Source organism: Podarcis liolepis (genome assembly GCF_965112155.1).
Source record: "Podarcis liolepis genome assembly, chromosome: 13".
Classification (NCBI taxonomy): domain Eukaryota; kingdom Metazoa; phylum Chordata; class Lepidosauria; order Squamata; family Lacertidae; genus Podarcis; species Podarcis liolepis.
Window position 1 is genome coordinate 3,644,316 of NC_139573.1, and position 11,692 is coordinate 3,656,007.

The 11,692-nt window shown below is 53.0% G+C and overlaps 1 protein-coding gene across 1 annotated transcript; it reads right to left on the reverse strand.

Moving 5' to 3' along the window:
* Positions 1-688: 688 nt before the first annotated feature.
* On the reverse strand, positions 689-10,723 carry PHF23 (PHD finger protein 23). The gene is made up of 5 exons (XM_083472779.1): positions 10,556-10,723; positions 9,008-9,039; positions 8,267-8,368; positions 3,858-4,557; positions 689-2,228 (listed from the first exon to the last, which is right to left on the reverse strand). The coding sequence occupies exons 1-5, from the start codon at positions 10,575-10,577 to the stop codon at positions 1,981-1,983; spliced, it is 1,104 nt and encodes a 367-aa protein (XP_083328905.1). The 5' UTR covers positions 10,578-10,723; the 3' UTR covers positions 689-1,980.
* Between the last annotated feature and the right edge of the window lie 969 nt (positions 10,724-11,692).

Below are 11,692 nucleotides of genomic sequence, written 5' to 3' on the forward strand. Positions count from 1 at the left end.
GCATACGCCCAGACCTACAGTGGTGCCTCGCAAGACGAACGCCTCGCAAAACGAAAAACTCGCAAGACAAAAGAGTTTTCCGTTTTTGAGTCGTTCCGCAAGACGAATTTCCCTATGGGCTTGCTTCGCAAGAAGAAAGCCCATAGGGAAATCTCCAGGGACCTCTTTTAAAATGCTGGCGGTCAGGAGCAAAGACCAGGTCCGGGGACAGTCTGTCCCCCGACCTCTTCTGAAGGCTGGGGGGGGGGGCAAGGGCTTTTCTTCCCACCGCCAGCCTTCAGAAGGCTGTCCCTGCAAGCTCCGGGGACAGGAGGGCTTTGCTGCCGACTGCCAGCATTTTAAAGCCTCCGCTGTCCCGGGGCGATTTTAAAATGCTGGCGGGTGGCAGCGAAGCCTCCGCTGTCCCGGGGCAATTTTAAAATGCTGGCGGGTGGCAGCGAAGCCTCTGCTGTCCTGGGGCGATTTTAAAATGCTGGGGGTCGGCAGCGAAGTCTCCTGATGCTGCCGGAGCACGATTTCTGTTCTCATCCTGAAGCAAATTTCTTAACCCGAGGTACTATTTCTGGGTTAGCGGAGTCTGTTACCTGAAGCATATGTAACCCGAGGTACCACTGTACACCAATCCATCCCCCTCCCCAAAGCAGTGCCTTTGTTTTATAAGGAAGGAACATTAATGATGATCACAGCCTTCTGTACAAACGCAAAAGGGTCCACATCTTTTATTTACATTCAAAAACTCTGCCATGTACACAGTTTCAAATATTATAACGAAAAAGGGTGGGAGCTGGAGGGGGGGGAACCCAACCAGAAACCCCCACTGATCAGAACAGCTAACCTGAAATGGGGAGCAGGTAAAATATGGGGTTTTGCAGCAGAACAGGAGTTATGAGAGAACTGGGAATCCTGGCATGGGGAGTTTCTGATGTTTTTTTTTAAAAATAAGTGGGCTTGCCATTCTTCATTAAACCCAAACTCTTGTCTCGCTCTCTGGAACCTCTGCCTCATCCTTATGCTCAATGGGAGCAGTCAGAAAACACAAATAAGTCGTCCCTTTTTATTTTGAAGCCAGCAAAATCGCAAGGGTTTTCCTGACAAAGTTCACCCCCTCACAATCCCTGGGGGATGTTAATACTGGGGAGGGGGAGTAAACAAAACCCTTCTATTCTCTCTCTCAGAATTTAAAATATATATTATTCAATTTCAACGGGGACAAAATCTCCGGCCCCCTCCAAAGGAAAAAAAAAACCCCTGTAAAGGTTTACTTAAAAAATAAAAAGTACTTTTTTTTATCCAGCCTCCTTTCTTGGGCTGTATCCCTCAGTTGGCATCAAACTCTGAATCTGGAGGCATTAAAACAAATGCCAGAGAACATTTTTTTTTAAAGGAAAATAAAGAAGAGTCTTCCAACTGGGGAGCGTGATGGGAGGGAGAAAATAAACAAAGCCAGAAAAAAAACCCTTTTGCATTCAGTCTATTTACAGGTGAACTTTACTGGGGCAGGGGAGGATAGGTGGTGGGGGAAAGAGCTAAAACAAAAACGAAGAGGTGCTTCTACCCCACTTCCTAGTGCCCTCTCTCTGCCTCTCCCCCAACGCTATGTGCATCCCAGCAAGTGAAAACAGGAACCTTCCTGGTTTTCAGTTTTATCATTCCGGCCCACCGGTGTCAGCCTCCGAATGCCATTCTCCTTCGCAGAGAACATGGAGGTGGGCCAGGATCAACCCCCAAAGGGGGAGTGGGTCTGAAGCGAGAGGCCTGCAATTGCCAGCCAGAATCTGCCTGGAGGGGCACAGCCTCTCTGCCTCCCGGGTGCTGGGACTACCACCACCGCAAATACCCCAAGCACCTCTGTCTTCCGCCTCCAAGGAACTGAGGCTCCTTTTGGATACCAGTCCAGAGCAGGCTCCCGACCCTGTCCAGTCTTTTCTGCCCCTCTGGGATGGACGCCCAGCGCAGAGCCGCCTGTCCTCCCCTCCTGAGCTAGGGCTCCCCACCTCCCCTGGACGCAACGGCGACGGTTGCGCTGGGAACCGCCGGGGGCGGCAGCAGCGGCAGCTTGCGAGAACCTTCCTTGCACTTCTGACAGTAGAAGATGTCGGGGACGTTGGTCTTCTTGATCTTGGCGCAAGAGAGGTGGATCCAGGTGCCACACTGATTGCACTCGATCATGGGGCGGCCGGCAAATGGCTTCTGGCAGTAACAAGTGATGAGGTCCCAAGAGTCATCCCCTGGAGGAACAGAGGGAGAGAGGACAAATTTCACCCACAATCGCACAAGACACGTTTTGGTTATCTGGCTTGAAATGTATCGCCACGAGAACCTCAAGTTTTGTTTTTAAGTTTCTAGTCCATAAGACAACAACAAGAATAATATGCTTGTGGATAGGCAGACAGTGTATGGTGAAAACTGAGAATCAAAGGCTGAATGGGTGGTAAATGCTGATTCGTGGCATTTACACCCTGCCCAGAAGTGGACTAAAACCATGACCAAAAAGATAGATAAATATGGAAGACAAATTACCTGCCTAAGTCAGGATAGCTGCATAGCTATCCACCCTCACAGAGCTGAAAGCGTCAGAGATGTTTGCTATAATATGAGGGATGGGGAAATCCCAGATCAGGACAGCCAGCAACCGCGTTTATTACCTATGTGCAAGATCTGAGCCTGGGAAACACCCTGCTCCCATTGGCCCAATCCAGTCCACTCACCCCACTCAGTTAGGAAAGGGCATGCACAGAGACCTGCTGCCTCGCTGGTCAACTGCACATTGCAGCCTTCCCAAGCAGATGTTTTGACCTACACCTCTCACTGGCCTGTGCGGGAGCTGTAGTTCATTAAATTCCTGAACACCTCTTCATTGGAAAGACTCCAAGGCACCTCACAGCAGCTTAAAGTAGATTAAAAGACAGGGGCGCAAAATAATGAGCGTCCCAGCGAGGCGGAACCTCGGAGATGCTTAACAAAACCAAGGCCAGGGTTGTATCCCCGGGGATTCTGGAGAAAGCCAAAACAACGTCACTGCTTGCTAGCATGCTGGCGAGAAATGCTGGAAGTGGTGGACCTTGAACTGATCCGCCAAGGCCCTCCCTGGTGTAGTTCAACTACAGCTCCCACAGGTCGGTCATTTGTTACGCTCTTAATCTTCCAGAGATCTCACTGCTTTGTGAGGTCAACACACCCCGGGGAATCAGGAAGGTTCTCTGGGGCGGCGGGTGTTCCAACAAATGTGAGAAGCGGAGCACAATCCAGCTCCAACCCTCGCTTGACTTCTTAAAAAGCTTTTGCTAAATTAAAACAAGCACTATTATACTCCGGGCCCCACTTTTCGGGTGGGGGAAATGTGTTTGGAGATGGGGAGAAGAGCCTGATATGGTACAGTTAAACAAAAACAAAACAAATCACCCCACTCCTTTGAAAATTTAAGGGGCTTTTTATGTAAAGCAAAGACTTTAAATTCAAAAAACAAGCTGGAGGTGTTTGATGACAGAGGACAAGCCTGCCACTGGCTACTGATCCCAGAGGACAGCCTGGCGGAAACGTGAAAATCAGCTGGCCGTGTCACCAGACGCAACTTCCAAGAACGCAGGGGGAAGCATTACCTGGCGACATACGTGGTGCAGAGGTTAGCGTGCTGGAAAAGGACCTGGGAGATCAGGGTTCAAATCTCAGCTTCACCTACCTCACAGGGTTGTGGGGATTAACAGGAGGTGGGGCGAAGCATGAACCTTGAGGAACTTGGGAGAAAAAGTCAGGATATAAACGCAACTAATAATGTGCCCCTTGCTTTTACGCCCATGTAACGCTGTGCATTAAGTTGCGTTGCCCGTGCCCCTTCCGGGACACCTCCGCCTCCTCACCTGATTCCACCATGATGTCCTCATCCATGACCCTCATCTCGCCTTCGCTGGAGCTGCCTTCCCCATCCTGGCTGGTCTCCGTACTGATCCCCCCTTTCCCTTCCGTGTCCTCAAGCTTAATGGGGAAGCTGGCGGCCAACAGCTCCGGCGGAGCCTGCACAGAGACCAGCGCCGTGGCCGAACCCTCCTCCCCTCCGGGCCGCCGAGGCGCCACGGCCGCCCCCTCTTCCTCCTCAGAGTCCGTCTCGCTCAGGGAAGCCTTGGGCTTCTTCTCGCTGCGCTCGGCCTTTTTCAACTTCCGCTTCTTGCTCTTTTTGATGCGAGAGCGCTTCTCCCCCACCGGGTCTCCGCCGCCGCCGCCCCGGTTCCGCTTGGCTCCTCCGCCCGCGTCCAGGGCGGACTTCCGGTTCCGCTTGTCCTTCTTCTTGTCCAGGGCCCCCTTCGGCCCCGCCAGCGGCGGCTGCTGCTGCTTGCCGACGGGGTCCAAGTCAAACAGCGAGTCCTTGAGCTTCATCTTCTCCAGCAGAGAGCTGTCGGACTTGAGGCGGCGGAAGGCCGCCTTCTTCTTCGAAGACTTGGCCTTCTTGACGAAGGTCTCGATCGTGTGCAGGTCCGAGTGCGTCGACTCCCAGCCGTCGCTGTCCACCACGCTCTCGGGGCGGATGGGGGAGTTCGAGCCGGAGGGCGTCCAGTCATTTTCCTGTGGGGTTTGGGGAGGGCAGAGGAAAGAGATTAATTCCTCAGGCTACAGTGGTGCCTCGCAAGACGAAAAGAATCCGTTCTGTGATTCTCTTCATCTAGTTTTCTCTTGCGAAGCAAGCCCATTGACGGATTAGCGGATTAGCGCTATTAGCGGCTTATCTGCTGATCGGATCAGCTGATAAGCGGCTTAGCGGCTTAGAAAAAGGGGGGGGGGAGGGGAAAAAACCAGCAGGAACTCGCAAGACATTGTCGTCTTGCGAAGCAAGCCCATAGGAAATTCGTTTTGCGAAGCACCTCCAAAACGGAAAACTCTTTCGTCTAGCGAGTTTTCCGTCTTGTGAGGCATTCGTCTTGCAGGGCACCACTGTACTTTTCCCGGGTGCCCAGGACTCTCCTCTGCTCTTTCTTCCCAGAGGAGTGGGATTCAAGGGGGCGGTGGGGTTCCTGGGGGGAGATCTGAGAGGCAAGGGTTGTAGCAGGTGGTGTAAATAGAATTGCAGAATTGGAAGAGACCACAAGAGTCATTTAGTCCTACCCTCTGCAATACAGGAAAGACTTTGATAATGCATAATAACTACCAGGCTTTGAAAAGATGATATCAACTGATAGCTCCTTTGTGGTCCCTGTGGATAGCTCAGTCAGTAGAACATGAGACTAATAATAATAATAATAATATTTTATTTATATCCTGCCCCCCCAGCTGAAGCCAGGCTCAGGAAGCGGCTAACAACAGTAAAATGATATACAACATTCTAAAATCATTTCAAATCAGATTAATGGCAACTATTGGGCTAGAGTTCCGTGAGGAACTTAGGGCTGTGGGTTCGTGCCCTGCAATGGGCAAAATATTCCTGCATTTAAGGGGGCTGGACTAGATGGCCCTCAGCTCTACAATTCTATGGTTCAATGGATAGAGTTCATCTGTTTTGCAGAATTAATTAAACTAAACAGCTTTAATTGGATTTTGAATAAACGTGCAATCAGTGGCTACGGTTTTGAATTTTATTGCATTATTGTCTTCCTGGGAGGGTCATGCAAGCCATTACTCTGAACAATGCTTTTCGTACAATATAAAAAGGAACTTCTGCGCTAACCTGTGTAGGAGCGTCTTAAACAACACAACCCAAAGAACGTCAGGTTTCCTAGGAAGCAGGGGGTACTCTAAGCTTCCCCGCCTCCCAAACATCTCCGCAGCCAGCACTGCATACAAACCACCAAATCCAGGGAGGGGCCACAACCCAGGGTCGACCACTTGCTCTGCATGCAGAAGGTCCCTTTATCTCTATGAGAGTCTTCCTGCCTGAAACCCTGGAGAGCCACAGCTGGCCGCCAGTGTAGACAATACTGAACTGGACTGATCAGTGACCTACACTCTGGGGGCCCTGAATCTTGCAAAGGGGGCCCCTTTGCAACCAGCAAGAGGGTCTGGGTAACCAGTGTTAGCTTCTTCAATGGGGCTGTTCCATAAAAGATCAGCGCACCTTCGCAGCATCTGAGCTACTGGCTGCCAAACGTTGGGATTGTGGAAATAGGTAAAGGGACCCCTGACCATTAGGTCCAGTCGTGACCGACTCTGGGGTTGCAGCACTCATCTCGCTTTACTGGCCGAGGGAGCCGGCGTACAGCTTCCGGGTCATGTGGCCAGCAGGACTAACCCGCTTCTGGCGAACCAGAGCAGCGCACAGAAACGCCGTCTACCTTCCCGCCGGAGCGGTACCTACTTATCTACTTGCACTTTGACGTGCTTTCGAACTGCTAGGTTGGCAGGAGCAGGGACTGGGCAACGGGAGCTCCCCCCGTTGCGGGGATTCGAACTGCTGACCTTCTGATCGGCAAGTCCTAGGCTCTGTGGTTTAACCCACAGCGCCACCCGCGTCCCCGGAAATTGATGGAACAAAATTTGGAAATAGATGCAACAAAAAAATTAATCCATTTGAGCCATGCGACTCAAACTGGGTCTACTAGACGCGAAACATTTAAGAAACGTGGACAAAAGCCGCTTCTGGGGCCCCTCTCTTCATCAGTTTTATAGTAGATCCGCCCCTGAGATGGACCAATGTTATAACTCGGGATAAAGGCAGCTTCCTTTCCCTCGCTCCAGAGCAACGGTCCGCAGTGTTTTGTGGAGTTGTGGGCTGAAGCCAGGAAGTGCCACGTCCATCGCATTTAAATATTCATATTGATTTTTAACTCTTCTTAATGGCTTCTTTTATTTATAACATGTTTTATATTGCAGTTTGAATTCTAAAGAGCGCATTAAGATGCAGTACGTGGGAAACAGAAAGAAGCAATAAAAATACGGTTGAAAAATCACGAGCGCTACAGCCGGCAGAAAAATTAGTAAGCTGCTCAGTGGTCTGCGGAGAAAAGTAAAGAGCCCCTTGCCCTAGAAAATTTTCTAGCTGAAAGAAATGGAGGGAAAGCAACATGAAGAGACAGACAAGAAGGTGGCAATGAGAGAAATCGAAAGAGAGGGAACAAAAAAATAAAGATGTCTTGCAAAAAAAATGGGCAAGTGAGTAAGCAAGCCTTAGTAAGCTCCTACTTGACTAGCTGGCGAAAGTTGAAAATAAACGATATTCATCTTTATTATAAAAAAATTTCCTTCCAGTAGCATCTTAGAGACCAGCTAAGTTTGTTATTGGTATGAGCTTTCATGTGCATGCACACTTCTTCAGATACACTGAAACAGAAGTCACTAGATCCTTTTATATAGTGAGAGGGTACATCGTTATTATGTGCACTTTTATCAACTTCCTTTTAAGCGACAGCAGAGCTCCTGGTTAGAATCCACATTCCCAGCAGCTCGAAAAATTTGTTCCCCTTGTGCAAAAGTCCCACTGAGTATTAGAACAAACCCTGCCTAGAGAGAGACTAACTGGTAGAAAGGGAATTTTAAAAATGGAGCGCAGAGTACCCTGACAGCTGAAGCTGCAAATGTCTCGTGTTTGCAACCACTGAGCCTTTCAAGCAACACCCATAAGCCAATGCCTAACTCCTAAAACAAGAGGTATGGTAGCCCATCTGATATGGAAGTTCGATAAATCCCTGGTGTGGGGGGGGACAGGCTGGGTTCACGAGGCTCGGGAGCCTTCTTTAGCCCTAAGCCCTTGTGAGCAGGGTCAAGCGGAGTCCCAGGAAGGGCAGGTCTGTAGCAGGAAAGAGCAACTACAATTCCCAGCATGCACTTCGGGGAAGCCTCCCGAGCCGTGCCGCATAACAAGCCAGGACATGTCCGCCCCCTCGCTTCCAGAACAGAAGCCTACACTTCCCAGCATGCAACACGCCCAGGCCTCCCAGCAAAATGGCCATGCCGCAGGGCATTCTGGGCCTCGTAGTTCCCGCGGGCATTTGCCGCAGCTTCCAAGGGGCTCTGGCAACAAGACTGCGTGGAGACAATGCCGAGAGTGCAGGAGGCCAAGGGCTTAGGAGCGAACGGGAAAGGAAGGTTTGGAACAATCCCAAATGCACCTTTTTAGAACTTCAAGGAGCCCAGTTTGGATTTAACAACAGATCACGGAGCTTGCTTCTGGGAAGGAAGGTGCTAGGACCAACCCCTGTACCCCGACACACACACACCAGAAAAATATTAAACTGCATGCTTTGAAACTGAGCGGACGCATATTTGTTCACTTAATAAGCCAGTAGGATAAAAGGGGAGTTGGGGGGCAGGATTCTCGCTGGGGGGGGGGGAACCCCAAACTAACCTCCTTAGAGGAAGGGATGTAGCCAGCGTAGGCTAGGACGAAACTGCAGAACTTGTTGAAATCCTCAATAGTTCGCCTTCGCTTCTCCGGAGGCTGGTGAGACTGGGGGAGAGAGGCAGGAAGTGGGGAGGGGAGGTGTTAATGCAGACAGAGGTAGCCCCCCCTTCTACCGGCCACCCACAAATCTCTAGGCTCCTTCACAACGGCATCACACATACCCCACAACGGGTGATAATAAGAAAAGGGGAGTTATTTCTAGAGAGAACTGAGCAGTAACATCCTGTTCCCGTCCCCCCCCCCAAAAAAAACCCACAGGCTCCCACAGCTAGAAATGCAAGTCAGGTCTCTCCCAGGACATGCGAAGAGTGCAAAGGGTTAAATATGGGGGGGAGGGGAGGGAGAGAGGGGGGGAAAGAGCCTTTTCCATCACCCACAGAATATCCTTTGCTCGCTCTCTCTCTCTCTCTCTCTCTCTCTAAGTGGGGGGGAAGCACATGCAAAAAGGATGTTGCAACCTTTCGGAAAGACTTTTGGCCTCCTCCTAGGGAGCAGGGATAAAAAGGCAGGGGGAGGAAGAGGAGGGGGTCCCCCAGAAGAACGGAGCCACCCCACGGAAACAAATGGGATTTTTTATTACAGAGTGGAATGGGGCCCAAGTTTGAGGTAGGGGTTTTTTGGGGGGGGCAGAGGGGGAATCAACCATCAAATAGAGGCTTTTGTATTTTGTGGGGTTTTTTTTACCTGTGTCTCCGGTTTGAGGTTTGGAGGCGGATCTGGAAAACAAGAACCGGGAAGGGGGTCAGTCGAGGGGGGTCCAGGGAGGGAGACTTGCAAGAACTACACACAGACCAGCACAAAGCGAGGGGGAAAATCCTACTTTCTCCCCCGGAATGAAGGCACAGGGATTCCCCCACCCGGAGGCAAGTCAAGGGAGATGGCTGCGGGGTGCCAGAGAGCCCTGACAGAACCTCCCGGACCCCTTATTTTGGAGGGGGGGCTTCCCTACAGCCTTCAGAGGAAAAGGCCAGCACACAGTGAAGGCCCCCCACCCCCTCCTGCTTTGAACCCTTCCCCAAATTTCCACTCCAAAATATATTTAGGTTTATACCTCTCCCCCCCAAATAAAAATATACGCTCAAGACACGGAAGTGTCTACCCCCCCCCATAACATCCAAGATCAGACCTAGACAGACAAGACACCCCGCCATTTCTACAGGGAAGCGGAAAGTGGGAAGCTGGAGCGCGCACCCCCCAGACACACAGGACGCTTGTCTCCCCCCTCCTGATCTGAGACCCCCGGGGCCCCCCAATTCCTTAATGCCCTCCAACAGACACCCCCCCCTTAGGAAGCCTCATTTCCTCATTGCTCTCCCCCCCCCGCACCCAACAGGCCCCCCCCGCCGCCCCTCCTCCACGTGCCTCCCCTCCCCCTCCCAACTTTCTTCCTCGCTTCCCCCCCCACTCCGGTTTTCTCCCCGGTCCGACTCCCTCCTCTTTCTCCCCCCCCCCACCCCACACTTCCAACTCGCTCCCCTTTCACCTGGTTCTTCCCAGCCGCTCCCAAACACAACAGCCCCCCCACTCCACGACGCTGCCTCCATCTTACTCAACCCCCCAGCAAGGAAAAAAAGGGTCGCTGCCCCCCCATAACCAACTCTCTTCCTCTCTCCTCTTCCCCCTCCCCACCGACCAGGCTCTCTCTGCTCTGACACCACCTGCCCCCCCAAACCGGTGACCCCCTTTCCACCGACGGACTTTGCCTCTTCTTTCCTCCCCCCCCCAAGCGCACACCCTCGCCCCCCACAACTCCAGAACAGCCCCCCCCCCAAAAATCTCGCGGCCTCTTTTCCCTCCGAGGAGGGGCGTCCAGTTTGCCCCCCCCCCACAACAAGCAATCTTCCTTCCCGCCCCCTTAGCTCCCCCCCACACCAACCCAACGCCAGCCCCCCAACCTCTCCTCGCCCCCTAATCTCCCGGGAGGGGCGCCCACTTCTCCTCTCCCCCCCCCAACAACAAACCCACTCGCCCCTTCCCCCCCTCGCAACTCCAGCCCCCCGAAATCCGCGTCGCCGGCCCTCCTCCTCCCCACACGAACACGCTCCCAGCCCCACAACTGGGGGTCTCCGCAGCCTCTTCCCCCCCCCCAAGCAAAAAAAAAAATTAAATATTATTTTTTCCTTGGGAGGGGCGGCCCCACAGAAGCTGGTTGAGAAGCACAAAAAAGCCCCCACAGCCTCGGCGTCGTCCCCCCGCCGCCCCCCAAGTGTGGGTCTGCGAGGCCCCCTTTACCTTCAGGGCTGGGCTCCGCCATAGCCGGCCCCCTGCCCAGCCAGCCAGCCGGCCGCCTCTCCGCCCCGCCGGTGCCCGCGACGGCCGCGGGGCTCGGGAACCCGCCAGCGCCCCCCAAGCCGCGAAGACCCTCCCAGAGACCCGCCGTCGCCGCCGGGAGACCCTCCTCCTCCTCCTCGCCCGCCCGCCCGCCGGTGCCGCCCGACTCCGCCGCTCCCTCCTCCCTCCCGGAGGAGCCCCACAGCCAGGCCCCGCCCCTCGCCGCCGCCGCCGCCCCGGAGCATCTCGGGAAACCGAGTCCCCCCGCCGAGAACTCCAAGTCCCGGCAGGCGCAGCGCGCGGGGAGGGAGGGAGGGAGGGAGGGAGAGGCGCTGGGTCCGCCTCTTCCTCTCACAGGCTCCAAAATGGAGGGAGAGGAGAGGGGCATGCTGGGAGATGTGGTCTGGAAAGGGACGCCCTAGGAAAGGAGGAGGGGAGGGTTGGGAAAGGTGGTTTGACGTTTGAAGGAGGGAAATGGGGGTGGGGGGGGGAGATGGGGAGGCAGAAGAAGACACACAGACTCCAGGGGTTATTTAGGGACAGGCTATCTCTTTCCCCCATTGATGGCAGAAAGTGAGGAGGAATGATTAAAGAACCTTTTAATGAGGGTGAAAGAGGAGAGCGCAAAATATGGTCTGAAGCTCAACATCAAAAAAACGAAGATCATGGCCACTGGGCCCATCACCTCCTGGCAAATAGAAGGGGAAGAAATGGAGGCAGGGAGAGATTTTACTTTCTTGGGCTCCATGATCACTGCAGATGGTGACAGCTGTCTTGAAATTAAAAGACGCCTGCTCCTTGGGAGAAAAGCAATGACAAACCTAGACAGCATCTTAAAAAGCAGAGACATCACCTTGCCAACAAAGGTCCGTATAGTTAAAGCTCTGGTTTTCCCAGTAGTGATGTATGGAAGTGAGAGCTGGACCATAAAGAAGGCTGATGGCCAAAGAATGGATGCTTTTGAATTCTGGTGCTGGAGGAGACTCTTGAGAGTCCCATGGACTGCAAGAAGATCCAACCTCTCCATTCTGAAGGAAATCAGCCCTGAGTGCTCACTGGAAGGACAGATCCTGAAGCTGAGGCTCCAAGACTTTGGCC

What these genes read in the sequence shown, in the direction of transcription:
- PHF23 (XM_083472779.1), bottom strand. Translation starts at nt 10,577, where the DNA reads ATGGCGGAGCCCAGCCCTGAAG. An exon ending in GGCGGAGCCCAGCCCTGAAG is followed by an intron (nt 9,040 to 10,555) that starts GTAAAGGGGGCC and finishes CTTGTTTTCCAG; the next exon opens with ATCCGCCTCCAAACCTCAAA. An exon ending in ACATCCCTTCCTCTAAGGAG is followed by an intron (nt 4,558 to 8,266) that starts GTTAGTTTGGGG and finishes CAAACCCCACAG; the next exon opens with GAAAATGACTGGACGCCCTC.